Source organism: Penicillium digitatum, chromosome 1 (genome assembly GCF_016767815.1).
Source record: "Penicillium digitatum chromosome 1, complete sequence".
NCBI lineage: Eukaryota > Fungi > Ascomycota > Eurotiomycetes > Eurotiales > Aspergillaceae > Penicillium > Penicillium digitatum.
Window position 1 is genome coordinate 1,085,653 of NC_089384.1, and position 14,950 is coordinate 1,100,602.

The following is a 14,950-nucleotide window of genomic DNA, read 5'->3' on the forward strand; positions in this document are numbered from 1 at the left end:
CCCGCTAAGGATCAATCAATCAATCAAAGTTCAACTAACCTATTCCAGTCTAACTAGTTGCGTATGACTCTGTAGGCGCTTCTTCCTTCCAAAGCGACAACTCGAGTTCACAACGCCGATTCGAGATCATCTTTTTTAGATCCCGAAGAGAATATTGATACTGATCTTAAAGAGTGTGGAATCAGCCTATTCCTATAACCTATCTAAGAGATTCGCTCTGGACTGCGATCCTATAACATATTTCACCAGTGAGTGGGCCACCTTGTTACGCACTGCCAAACTGGTCACAGTTATGTTAGAAGCTTTCCTGATTATACTTGCCTGTGCTGATCCTCCAACGTCAACGATCTGCCTCTCAACCGAGCTGTTGCTGCGCACAGTCTTATTCCAGCCTAAGTCCTTTTGAGGGTATCGAGGAACGATGCCAGGTAGAGCGCCGAGTAGATGTTGGATGCCTCAGGCATCACATGTAGGATAGACCAACTAGATAGTCTTCCTTCCACTCTCACCTTCTCTCTCTCCCCGTCCATCCAATTGAATACTGTTTTACCTGCATACATACTATCATTGTATTTGCATCAGGTTATGAGCCTCTTCTGCTAGCTGGACCACTAGCAACTCTTTTCTCTGAAGCCATTTTCAACTGGAGACTTTTGACGATCTGACCCCACTGTGGACCCACCTCTGTGTGTGACACAACATTCAGATCCAGCCAATAACATCTAGGAAATCCTTCGAGCCCCGCCGGCAAAAGCTCCGTTTAGCTTTAACATCCAATCATGGCCGACACCGAGACGGACAACGAGGGGGACACCAACCCTCACCCGCTTGATGCATCGACCAACCCATTGGAACCCCAGATCCCGTCCTTTACCAATCCGATCCAATTCACACAGGATGACAGTGATAGTGAAGATGAGGACAACACACCGCCCCATCAGGGACATGGTCTTCCAGCGATTGCAATGACCAAAATCCAGAAAGTTCGGACACTGGAACACAATGACACTGATCCAAGTGGTTGGAAACAGGCACTGGCTTACCAGCTGATCCCATATGCATTGGAATGGTTGTTAGACAGCAACATTCCCAGACCTCACAAGTCGCATACTTCATTCGGAAGATGGAAGTACTGGTCTCGCTTGGTTGCTAGCTGGATGTACAACCAGATCGACGTCACCCTACAGAACAAACTACGCAACCTGTCCAAGATGCCTAAATATGCCGATCAACTGTATGACGAACTCATGTCAATGACACAAGGAAGTGATCGGATGCAGACAGCGTTTATCGAGATGCGGAAGTTCGACAAGATGAAACGATCGGACTACAACTCGGCAAGCGAGTACATTGAGGAATACCAGCGACAGTACCACGTGCTAGCTAGATTCAAAGCAGCACCACACCCATCACACGGCTTATCACAAGTTCTTCAAAACATTGAACTGGAAGTCATGAAAGTACAGTTCATTAGGGAGGAAGTTGCAAGTCTGGAGCCTAAGAAACTCACCCTCGACAAGGTGGAGGAGTACTGGAGAGCACTTCAAGCAGCAGCTGACATGGAAGGTGTCGCTAATGCTACTTACAACAACAATGCCGGCCGAGGCCGAGGCAATGGAAGAGGTGGTCGTGGAGGAAACCGAGGTGGCCGAGGTGGTCAAAACAACAACGGTCACAATGACGACAACACCCAATCCAACAAAGATACCAATGCCGTCGAGGATGATACAGCTACTGCTAAAAAGAAGAAGAAGAAGGGTCTTCGCAAGCAGCCTGCCGATGGCAAAGACATTCATGAATACGCAAATGAGATGCGTAATGGCACACAAAAGGATGACAACAACATGTGCTCATTCTGTGGCTTTGGACCACACACTGCGAAGAGATGTGCCTATCTCAGTGAGAACCCTCCAGTTTCGTGGGAACCGTCCGGCAACCTCTGGGCCTATTCAAAGGCAATCCACAGAGCCCAACGTCAAGATGGACAAAACAATATGGTTGTTGCAGCTGCCAATTCTGTTGATAGGAGGAACGATTGGTTGCTTGACACTGGATCTGACAAGACATTGACGCATGACATCGAAGACTTTCACACATACCAACTGGATCATCCTGACACTGCCTATGCGTACAAAGACTACTCTGGCAATAGAGTTGTCACGCTAGGTCATGGTCAAATCATTGTGAGAACTGCTCTGCCAGGGAGAAATGGTAAGACGCACTCGTTTATGACAACTGGTTACTATACTCAAGGAGGACACGGCAAGCTATTAGGCATGCAAAAGCTTCTTGAAGAGCAAGACATCTCTTATGACACACGTACTAAGTATCTCACAAATGGTGAGGGTGACATTGTGGGGTATGGAGATACATCAACTGGTGTCCCGTACCTTGTCAGTCCAAAAGACGACGATGACCCCAATGAGGTCAAATCTGACATAGATTCCGATTCTGATGATGAAGAAATTGGATTCGTGAACAAAGTGACTGCGTACGAGATCCACCGACGTCTCGGACATGCTGGAAAAGCACGAATTGCCTCCACATTACAACATGCTGAACAGCTAGGTGATGATGAACAATACGGCACGGAGCATTTCGACTGTGATGCCTGTTTCCAAGGTAAATCAAAGCTCAAAATTTCTCGTCAACCACAGGCAAGGGTGCAGGATGTGGCATGGAAATTCCACGTAGATACACAACCAATGAAGCCTACCGGACCAAATGGAGAGAACTACTGGTTGCCAGTCGTCGACGATGCATCTCGACTGATCGAGGGAATCATGTTGAAGAACAAAAGTGATGCCTACTATAAGCTTACTGCGTTCTGTGAGAAGATCAAATTGCTCACTGGCAGATACCCAGGCATCTGGCGAATGGATGGTGGCACAGAGTTCAAAGAGTTCATCAAATGGGGTGAGAAGCATGGTATGACTTTCGAGATCACACCACCATACACTGCTGAACCAAATGGCACTGTGGAGCGCTTCGGTGGACATATCAACGACATCCAGAGAACGATGATTATTGATGCAAAGATGACGGAAGAGATGTGGCCATATGCGACAGACACAGCCATCTACATCTACAACAGACTGATCAATCCGAAAATCAAGATCTCGCCGCTAACACATTGGCGTCAAGAGCTCGAGATTCCAAACGCAGAGCCTTCTTTGAAGCACCTTAAACCATGGGGAACAACTGCATACGTTCATATTCCGAAGCCTAAGAGGATTCAGGCTAGGAAAGCAGCACCCAGAGCATGGAAAGGAAAGCTCGTTGGTTATGAGGGGGACGGTGGTCATGTTTACAAAGTATGGGATCCAGCTACTAGGAAACTAGTGGTATCTCGTGATGTTGGCTTTCCACAACCCGGAGATGACGATAACGATGATACGGGATCAATGCTAGTCAACGGAGTACCTACCGATCCAAAGGACCCAGGTGGAGATAACGATGTCGTCGGATTCATGCCTGTCTCACTAACACAAGACGATGAGATCTCGAAGCCAGAGATTAAACAACGACAGATGGTACGTACGCTACCGGTACAGACGCCTACACGATTGACTGTACAGGCACCTGTCACGCCGTCTACAATTCATCTTCCAACAATCTATGGTAGTGCATCTACAATGCCTGAGACACCACAGAAGACAATTGTTCCACCAATGAGACAACGCAAACTCTTTCAAAGTTTTCTTCCTACTGTGGGGGAGGAGCCTATGATGACAGGCGCAAGAATTACTGAGATTACGAACCCTCCTACAGAGAACGTTCCAGATGTCATTAAACAGAAGAAAGAAGACCTTGGGAGGAGACTTCAACAGCTGTCTACCCAAGTATCTCAGTTAGCTGAGAGCATGGACGATGTTCGTCGAGATGCTGACAACATTGAGAGATCTGCTAGTAAGGAATCAGATGACTTGACTCCTTCTCCAGAGAGACAGAGAGCAGTTTACGAATACCCGTTCTCGTCTCCAATTCAACAAGCTAGTGTGTCACCTAGTCGTGAAATCATCTCAATTCAATCGTCACCAGACCCTATCTCTCAAGACCCAGCTACACCGGCTCCACCACCACCCCGACGATCGAGACGAGCGAATATCGGAATCGCACCCGACCGATACCACGATCCGGAGCAGAAGCACCTCGCCGTCGAGTACGAGAAGCGAGACCGAGACATTCAACGCACAGCCAAGAGGGCAAAAGCGAAGGAATCAGGCGGTAATAACTTGACGGAGGGTGATGGACAGGGGTCTGCGGGACCTAGTGCGATGTCAGCAACAGCTGATATGACAATGGATAAAGCCGAAATGTCAAAGGTTGACATTGACGAGCCATTTCTTTACAATGGGAAGCCATTATACGCAAAGGACGTTGATCTACCATCTACGTACAAGCAAGCACAGAAGAGCCCTTTCTGGCCTCAATGGCTTGATGCTATGCAGAGACAACTGGGTGATCTCGTGGCTAAAAACACATGGAGCCTGATTCTTAAGCCACCAAAGGCTAAGATTCTGCCAGGTCAATGGCGATTCACTGTCAAATCCAACACCAGAGATGAAGTTTACGAATTCAAAGCACGATGGGTCGTGTGTGGCAACTTCCAGGACAAGAATGATGGAGAAACGTATGCCCCTGTTGTCGCCGAATGCATGATCAAAATCGTTTTTACACTGATTGCAGTGTATGGTCTTAGATGGAGACAGGTTGATTTCACTGCCGCATATCTCAATGCTTCACGTGAAGACGTGGAGACAGTCTATATGAGACAACCGACAGGCTTCGAGTATGCAGACGCCGAAGGTGACAAGAACCAATGGGTATGCACGCTTAATCAAGCGCTCTTTGGACTGCGAGACTCTGCTTTCTTATGGAACGAAGAGATGGATTGCAAACTACGTCAGATTGGTTTCCATCCGTTGGATGATGACCCCTGTGTTTATGTCAAAGGCAAAGGCACTGAGTTGACCATTATGATGATTCATGTCGATGATTTTATCATTGCAGCACCTACAGACGAAGATATCGAAAAAGTCGTCAATGAACTCCGCCAGTACTATGATTTGAAGGACCTCGGAGAACCAAAGCAGTATCTGAACTGTGCACTACACAGAGACTATGACAATTGCACGATCACTATGTCTCAGGAAGCCTATATTCAGAAGGTTCTACGTACTGCAAATGCAGGTTCTGGATGGAAGGATACACCATTGCCAGCCGCATGGAGAGAGTCACCTGCCAATGCATCCAATGTGCTAGATGACGATTCATTTGATCAATATCAATCAGTTGTCGGCATGTTAAACTGGCTAGCAGTCAAGACTAGGCCAGACATTCGCTTCGCAGTTACTCGCTTGCAACATCGTTTGGCGAACCCTACATTTGAAGACCTTCACGCCATGCAACACGTCGTCAAGTACCTGAGACATATGCCTGACGTTGGCATTACACTTGGTCGTACGCAAGAACTTCGATTCTATGCGCATGCGGACGCATCTCATGCGGACTGGGAGGATAGCAAGTCAACCGAAGGAAGTATATGGTACTTCGCCGGCTCTCCAGTCATGTGGACTACAAAGAAGCAAACCATCACTGCCAATTCGACCACTGTCGCAGAATGGTGTGCACTAGATCAACCTACTCGGGATGCAATGTGGCTAGGCAAGATTGCTCGCTCGTTTATGCTGCCAGAGCAGCGTCCCATTGAGATTCATACAGACAATATCAATTCGCAATTGCTGCTCACTAAGAAAGGTGGCAAATCCGCGAATAGATGGCTCGATCTACGATGGTTCTTTGTTAAGGATGCTGTCGCACAGGGACATGTGGACATTAGACGAGTGGACACGAAGAAGAACGCAGCTGACGGTTTTACAAAAGCATTGGCAAAGGAGCAATTTGAGACTTTTGTTGGTTTGATCGGCATGATTTAAATGCATATTTGAAATGCATGATTTGCAGGATTTTACTATGAAAACCAGAATTCGGGGAGTTTGATGGAACATGGTCTATGAGGGGGATGTTGGATGCCTCAGGCATCACATGTAGGATAGACCAACTAGATAGTCTTCCTTCCACTCTCACCTTCTCTCTCTCCCCGTCCATCCAATTGAATACTGTTTTACCTGCATACATACTATCATTGTATTTGCATCAACAGTTCTATACTTGCTGATAGTGTGAATGAAATCCGGACACGGAAAGACGTCCTGCACATCTTGCCACGATAGGCAAAACGGCGTGATGGTTTCTTGCACGGCAATCTTGGTTGATGGAAACAAGTCTGCGTTGCCACCCAAATGAATCATGTCTTTCACACCTGGAGGAAACCTTTGCATTTCACTCGCAGGCGGTGGTAGACTACCTGGTGGTATGAATTGAGCCTGGGATTCTAGCAAAGCGATTTGTTCAGAAAGGGTCATGGTTTTCATCCATGTATCTATCGGAACTGCCTGTCCGGTATCCTTCCGAATGCGATCTCGGGCAGTCAGCATGAGAATGCTATCTGCCAAGTGGGCCAGAGGTGCATTTAAATCAAGATTTACAGGTGCAACACCAAGGACTTGGCCCCAGGCTTTCGTAACAGACATATTCCAGTCGACGGAGGCTGGTAGAGCTGCATTTGGCGTTCTCTTGTCGTTAAATGCCACCATTTCAGTGAGATCCTTTCTCTTGATCTTTCCTGCGCTTGTTTGAGGATACTCTTCGATTCCTAATGTCTGCAAGGAGAGGATCTCTGTAGGGACATGAGTAATTCCCAAGGCGGACCGGACAGTGTCTCGTAGCAGCTTGGCTTGCTCATCACTGATAGATTCTCTCAGTATGACCACAGGTACCTCACCAGCAATGGGATCTTTTTTCTTTATCACCACGGGCTGAGCAGCTGAAAACGTTGGAATAGTTTCAATCACAGCTTCTATCCTTGCAGGTGAAATATTCTCGCCTCCCCGGATTATTGTGTCTTTATACCGGCCCATGATGTACAATTGAAGCTTTTCATCCATCATGACTGTATCACCGGTGATGAACCATTTCTCTCCATCTTCGTCGTAGAAATCCTCGTGCTCCCCGCCCAAATACCCCTGCACCATGGTGCCTCCAGATACGTGAAGCTCTCCAACGACGCCATAGGGAACAGACATGCGATTTCTTGAACTGCAAACTCGCATTTTCAGGCCAGGAATTGGACCCCCAATAGATAAATCTTGACTTTTGATAATATAGTCAGGATTTGTAATGGGACCTGTTGTGGAAAAGACCCCCTCCGTCATGCCATAGAAATTTTCGACACTGGCAAGACCCAACCTTTTGAAGCAGCTCCGAACCAAATCTGGTGAGATGGTCATGCCAGCAAATACAATCAACTTGAGGCTTTCACATTCCATGGTAGGTAGCAATTCCAGCAACCCGAATGCCATCGTGCCCACTAAAGCCAGCGTCGTGCAACGCTCGTGGGTGATTGCGTGAGCGGCAGTTTGAAGATGAAACTCGGGACTAGCAATAACCAAACAACTTCCACGTAGCAGGGGCATGATCATACAAATATGACCATAAGCATGATGATTGGGTAAAAGAAAGGCCGTCACGTCAGTGGGTTCAAGTTGACCAAGGCCAATCGCCCCTTGCAACGAATTGAACCATCGATCTGCTGAAATCTGGCACCCCTTGGGACGGGAAGTGGAGCCGCTTGTAAAAAGAATAGATTCTGCAGGAGTGCTTGACTGACAAGTCTTGATTTTGGCGGGCTCCATCAATGATTCGAATGTGATCCAGCCTGGGACCGACTCATCAAATGCAATTTTGACAGAACTTTGCGGCAAAATGAGTTGATCGATAGATTTCGCAATATCGGCAGCAGCAATAACCACAATTTTCTGATGACCATGGGCATTGCACACTGTATCGAGCAAATACTGCGCATCACCCAAATTCAAAAGGCTTTCGGGGCTGATTGGAACATGAATAAGGCCTAGGTAATATGCACCTAGACAGGCTACGAGACATTCAACCCGATTATGGCTGAATATCAGAAGCGGCATACCAGGCTTCAGATCATAAGAGCTGAGGTGGAATGCAAATGACTGGACCGCTTGGTCCAATACACCGTACGTCCATCTCAAATACTCACACTGACGCCTCTTACCATTTTCAAAGCCATATAGGTCCGATTTCTGCTGGCAAGAAACAACTGCAGGTTGTTCAGAGTTTTGTTGGACAATGGCCGCGAATTGATCAATAACAGTTTGTAATCTCACAGGAGCAGGTCCTCCGTTAACTTCGCTTGTAGTGCACATGGCCAAAAGTAATGGAATCAAAATTTCTGTTGTGATGTTGTGATAGGAAACGGAGGAAACGAACAGGATAAAGGAGATTGTGGGCTTCAAATACTGATTGCTGGAGAAGGGGAAAGATAACATAGCTCATCCTGCGTAAGACAGACTGACTATTGCAGTGAGGTGCATAGCCAGCACCTCTCCTGACTACCCTGCTACGAAAGTCCGGCCGAGAATTACGCTAATGTGCATGCACATACTGGCATTTTTTGCTAGTAATACCAAAACTGGCAGCCACTAGTCATCAATCACTAGTATGTAGTTCAGAGCTTCTTCTGTATTCAATTGATTGTATGGATTTGACAGAACACCATGTTGATTACATGTGGCGCGCATGGATAAGCCGATTTCTCAGCTGGGCTTTCGTGCCATGGTAGTTATCAAACAATGTGGTGCCATGTGGCCGAACTATAGCAACATAACAAGTAATGGTCCAATCAATAGACAACATATTTCACAAGCGATGGGCCCACTATAGACCTTGCCAACTCCTATAGGACCAAGAATTTGTGGGTCCAATTTCCTAGTCCTCTCTACGGATTACTCCTTTGGGACTTAAATATAGCCCTACCGTGTGATTTTATTATTTGTGTTAATTTAGAATATGGAGTTCTACAATACACTCTTTTATACAAAACCCTACGATAGTCGATTTTAACACGCACCCCATCAAATACAATTCTCTATATTCAACTGAATCTTTTGCACCACCAATATTTTTAATTTTATTGGATAGTGATCCTTACAATCAGAACACCCCAAGAGAGATTAGCGTTATCTCGAAAGCGATCTAGGATTGGTTCGGCCTAGATTTGATTTATAATCTGCCGCGTATATATTTCTACTATAGCCGGAGGATCCCTAGGACCCTCGAAGTTCTAGTAAGAATCAGTTTAAATACTTACAATAATATTTCTACCCCCTTGCTGTTATTATACTTTACCCGGTTGATAGGCTATATGCCTAAAAACTTATATTCTTAGAATTCTAATTCGTCCTTTTTTACTACCTAAGATATTATAGCCTCTTCGACTCGCTCACATTCCTATGGTAGTACTAAAAACCTAGAGAATCTCCCTTAGCCTGTGACGATCTAGGAGGATTTCTGCCGGAAGTTTCCGTCTTGACGAGGTTTGCATTGTTTGATTGTTGGATCGTGACTAGACTTCCGCACGACCCAGTTTGGGTCGAAGGTCTCGACCCAGAACCCAACCCAGACCCAGTGACTGGGGCCCCAGAAAACCCAGTATAGCCCCAGTTCGACCCAGTTTCTGCATAAATTATGGCATAAATATTTAAATAACATACTGTCATTTTCCCCTGTTATGGTTTCTACATCGAAATGCTACACTCTCTACCAACAAGGCAAAGGAAATTTTAAGAAATAACCTCGTTCTCCAAAGTAATATATCTGGTTCAAGATTAATTACTTCTTCAAATGCTTTATTTCATATGGAAAGGTGGTATGTGTTGGCTGCTGGTTTTCTCAGGCGTAGGATTGCATTCCATTTAAAATACAAAGTATACCCCAAGTTGCAGATATATATATTCAACACACATCAACATAATATATATTTTCATCTACAGAGTAAAATAATTTTTGAATTCATTTATTTCTCTTCTTCTGTTTAATTCTAGAGCTTATATAACTATGGATAGATATCTAGTAAACTTTTATATTCAAAACTACTTACTACCTCTTAATCTACTTGGTATATGCGACTTGAAGGGAGGGTAGGAAGAAATATTTTGAGAAGGATTAATGGAACTGGGGTGGGAATTGGGGTTTGACTGGGGTTTTACTGGGTTTACTGGGTTCTTACTGGGTTAAATGGGTTCTTACTGGGTTCTTACTGGGTTAAATGGGTTATGACTGGGTCTTGACTGGGTCTTGACTGGGTTATCTCAGGGGTATTTCTTTAGACCCATATAATTTTAGTATAATAGACCAATCAACAAGAGTAGGATGATTTACTATATTTGATATATCAATATTCCTAGACACTTCTACAACTTTAGTGCATTTCTACCTTTGTACGTTAAAGAATTTCTCCCCTTACATCCATTTGTATATATTATATGTCATTCTCATGTTATGTCTCAAAGCCAACTTTCCGACTTTGCATCGTCGCTCTATGGTGGTGATCTTGACGATCTCTCATATATTTCAACTGGACAAGTCACACCATCCGCAAGTCAACACACAATCGACTCAAACTTCCGAAGACCAGATGATCCCCTCCCAATCCCCCCTTTATTGAAACGCGTTGGACCCGACCGTAGGAAAGGGTTTATTCTATACGATACAATGTCACATAACGATTTTGTGGACTGGTGGTTAGAGACTGACTACGGGAGGAAAAGCAAGCTTAAATGGGATTCGAACCGCCATACAGAGATCTGGAATAGCTACCATCAGGTAGCTCAGGGTATTGATGGCGCACCAAAGGTTATGTGCAAGCGCTGTGGGAAGATCCTAGAGCATCCTTATACACTAAGCCCGAACAGCACAGGCAAAGCGCAGTATCATGGCACATCAACCATCCAGAAACATCGGAAAACGGCTGGTTGTTTACGGTCGGAAAAGGGGAAGAAAGCGGAGATTACAAACTTCCTACAACGAGAGGTATATTTTCTATCATAAAATCAAGTAACTATACTAATTTATTATTATTCTAGGGAGAAGTTTCAGCAAGCATACCCTTCTTACAAGAAGATTGGGAGGAGGATCTCCTCCAATTTCTTACTCTCAACCGGCTCCCATTCCATCTGATCGAGCATCCATCATTCAAACGCATCATCAATAAAGCTCGTTCCGCCCCATCCCCTCCAGTGATCCCATCTGCCGATACCATCCGTCGCCGATTGGGCAGTCTAGTCAAAGACCGGCAGCAGCGTATCCTTCGTACGCTGCCTTCTGGCTCAAAGATATCCATTGCGCTTGACTGCTGGACATCTCCATTCTCGCAGGCATTTATGGCTATTACTGGCTATTTCATTGACAGTGATTGGGTATATCGTGAGGTACTACTTGGGTTTAAGCCGCTTCATGGTACACATACCGGCTCTTACCTGAGTAGTGTTCTTATAGAAACCCTAGTGGAGCACAACATTGAAGATAAAGTATTCGGGTTGACAACAGATAATGCATCAAACAACAAGACATTAGCTACTGCTCTCCAACAGGCTTTGTCAGATGATACTATTATCACCCGAATACCATGTCTTGCCCACGTTATCCAGCTCAGCCTCAATCAGCTTCTTGCTCGGATCAAGGCAGTTCCATTAAATGAATCAGCCGAGACAAGGTGGACAGAGAAGCAGTCAAGGCTAGCCCAAGAAAATGCGAAGCAAAGTCAGATCTCCTCCACACTGAACAAAGTCCGTTATCTTGCGATTTACGTCAATGCAAGTCCCCAGCGCAGAGAGACCTTTTACAATCTTCAGACAACTAATATCAAGATCGTTCCAATCCAAGATGTAAAGACACGATGGAATTCTACGTTCCTCATGCTTCGCCGGGCAAAGAGGCTACGTGCTATCTTCTCTTTATTCTGTACAGAGTATGATTGTGAGGAGATGCTACTCAGCGAGCAAGAGTGGCGTCAGATCGACTATCTTCTTTGTATCACCGAGCCCTTCTTTGATTATACAACACAGCTATCAAAGACTCGAGATGTCACTGCCCACTATGTGTTTAAGATCTACAACAAACTGTTTGATCATCTTGAGCGATCACAGGCACAGCTACGCCGAAAGCGTGTCCCATGGAAAAAACAGATGCTAGAGGCCCTTGAAGCTGGTCGGTCTAAGCTTGATGAGTATTACTCCCAAGCTGATGATCTTCGAGGGAATATCTATGCAATCAGTACAATGCTTGCACCGGTGAACAAATTCAAATTCTTCCTCTCCAGTGATTGGGATCAGAAATGGCGAGATACCTATCGACTTGCTTTTGAACAAGCCCTTGTTCCATATCAAGCACAAGTTAGAATAAGCAGTCGTGATCTACAAAGCTCTCTAACGATAGCCCATCCAAGCTCAAGGCTAGAGGAGATGCTTGATGGAAGGGATATACAACCACGAGCCATTACTGATGAAATCAGTCAATATCTTGACAGCGGTAAGTAAATACAAAGAGTATGTGTGATAATAATACTACTATATATATAGATACTGTTTCTGTTAGGCCGCTTACTTTCTGGAAAGAGCACCAGGCTCGCTTTCCGGCCATTGCTGCCCTTGCGCGAGATACACTCTCATTTCCAGCAACTGGCGCAGGAGTTGAACGCCTCTTTAATACCGCTCGAGATATTTGTCACTATCGTCGTGGTAGAATGAAGAGTGAGACTGTCGAGGCATTAATGATGTTTCTTTGTACAACGAAATTTGATATGGAGGAGCAGGAAGCAACACTTCTTGAGAAATTTTTCTCCCAGGATGAGCTTGAGGCGGCAAAAGAGGAGAGGGAAGAGAAGCTCAGTGAGATTGAGGTTGATCCAATTAGTGATACAGAGGAGCAGGAGGATGAACTGGAAGATAAACCAGGGGATGCAATTGAGGTTGTAATTGAGGATAGACCAGAGGATATACCGGAGGAGAGGCCCTTACCTACAAGTGAATATGGTCGTCCTTGCTCGCCATCATTACCACCAACCTGTACACAGACACGAGCATCAGGGAGAAAACGTAAAAGCAGGGAAGATGATTTATTTGAATACCATTAGCTTGCTTGACAAAGAATCCTCAATTATACGCATCTCTTTTACCCTTTTTACAAATAAAATTAGATATAATCAAGTAAAGCAAATACTCAAAATTACCGCGAATAAATGCATAAGTTATACATTTAGAATCCTTAGCATGTTTGTTTAGTTTGTAACCCAGTTTGGGGCCCCAGACCCAAAACCCAGACTGGGTTGGGTCTGGGTTGGGTCTGGGTTTTACTGGGTCGTGCGGAAGACTAATCGTGACAGGACCCCATAAAAGGTTCCTGTCTCGCAGGTTTCTTTCTTTCTTTCTTTCTTCTTCTTTCTCTGTACTTAGTATTCTCGTTGAAATGCACTCTTTTGTTTAAAGAACTGGCTGGTAACATAGCCTATAAAAGTCTACCCTACAAAGATTCACCACCTCCATAGTGACGGTGTAGAGATCTACATAATTTAGACCTAAAGAAATTTAGCACTCTATGTCCACCATATATTGCTTTACTCTTGAATTCTTTGTTCGAAGGTCACGTGATTACCACTGTTTGCTCGAGCCTCCCAGTACTTAGTCTCAGTCATAGCATGTAGATAGTTTCTCTCTCTCTCAACGCATCAAGAGATTTCCAGTTACATCTACATTCATTGTAGATCTCTAGTATCTCTAACAGGTTATGAGCCTCGCTCTTTCGAGTCCTCTACATAACTGCACAGACTCGAAACCCTGTTTTTCCTCCCATTGGTGTACTGCGTCGCACCACCTCACTGTGGAACCTCTGTGGTCTCGTTTTGACCCCGAAAATCAGAGTTTTCATCACCCTATTGGACGAGATTAACACCTCGCCTACCCCTTGGGATCTTCATCCATTGTAGGTGGATCCTACCTCGTCGCCGTCAAATCACGTCGCCGACAACCCTCGACAACCCGAAAATCGGACCGTCGAACCCCACATTCCACTCGCTACCCGCTGTAGCGAGCCAATCACATACCTCTCTTGACGAGCACATCGGTGCGGAAGAAGACGTCATGCAGGCCTCATACAATATTGAGGACTTTACCATCAACAGCCATGAGATTGACATCTCATCTGCCGTCCCAAAATTGGAGGGACAATCCAACTTCAGAGACTGGGAAACCGCTCTCTACATAGCTCTTGCAGCTAACAACCGTTACTACACATTCATGATTTCTAATGGGATCCCAATCCCAAGGATCCCCGAGTATCAGGACTCCAGTCCTGAAGCTGTTCGCAATCTTCTTAATGAAGAAGCTCAGGATCTTGCAGGTGATCAGACTACAACTGTTGTCATCTCTGTTGCTGAAATTCGTGATCGTGTGAAGCAAGTCATCGAGTCAAACATAGTACTCCGAAAAGAGTATAACTTGAAATGTACAAACAGGGATCTGTGCAATTCGAGAGCGAATCTCTTACTAAGAGGCACTCTCTCTCCAGAGCCTTTTTTTCATATCGCTCAAAACACTGATGTACGGGACTCATTTAAGAAACTGCGTGCGACGTACGCTGTTACATCCCATCAACATTCATTCGCCCGCTATACCAAGTGGACTGATCTTCGCTTGAAGAATGGAACTGCTAGCGAGTTTGTACGCAAGTTCCAGGAAACTCTTCGTGATCTCACATCTATTGATGGCAAGATAAACTCGGCATATGTACCATGCCAGTTCAAGAAAGCCATTAATGAAAACCCCAAGTGTTATGCATTTCTCCAGAACCTTAGGGTAGATGAGAAGGATGTCAATCTCATGGATCAAGTCTACGCCGAATTCCTCGAGGTAGACATCCATAACCGGTCTATGAACCGGCACCCTGATCTGGTTAATGGTCTTTACCAGGCCAGATATCTCATTTGCTGTTATTAAGATGGCTAAACATGCCAAGAATCCTA

General features: G+C 45.2%; 3 protein-coding genes across 3 annotated transcripts; 2 read left to right on the forward strand and 1 right to left on the reverse strand.

Moving 5' to 3' along the window:
* Nucleotides 1–779: 779 nt before the first annotated feature.
* On the forward strand, nucleotides 780–5,939 carry Pdw03_2694 (uncharacterized protein; the record flags this gene model as incomplete). Its single annotated transcript, XM_066100263.1, has 1 exon — nucleotides 780–5,939. The coding sequence occupies one exon, from the start codon at nucleotides 780–782 to the stop codon at nucleotides 5,937–5,939; it is 5,160 nt and encodes a 1,719-aa protein (XP_065955663.1).
* Nucleotides 5,940–6,086: 147 nt separating this feature from the next.
* Nucleotides 6,087–8,300, reverse strand: Pdw03_2695 (acyl-CoA synthetase family member 2, mitochondrial; the record flags this gene model as incomplete). The annotated part of the gene is made up of 1 exon (XM_066100264.1): nucleotides 6,087–8,300. The coding sequence occupies one exon, from the start codon at nucleotides 8,298–8,300 to the stop codon at nucleotides 6,087–6,089; it is 2,214 nt and encodes a 737-aa protein (XP_065955664.1).
* A 5,769-nt stretch (nucleotides 8,301–14,069) lies between these two features.
* Pdw03_2696 (uncharacterized protein) lies at nucleotides 14,070–14,924 on the forward strand (the record flags this gene model as incomplete). Its single annotated transcript, XM_014674940.2, has 1 exon — nucleotides 14,070–14,924. One exon carries the CDS (start codon nucleotides 14,070–14,072, stop codon nucleotides 14,922–14,924), a length of 855 nt encoding a protein of 284 aa, XP_014530426.2.
* Nucleotides 14,925–14,950: the final 26 nt, after the last annotated feature.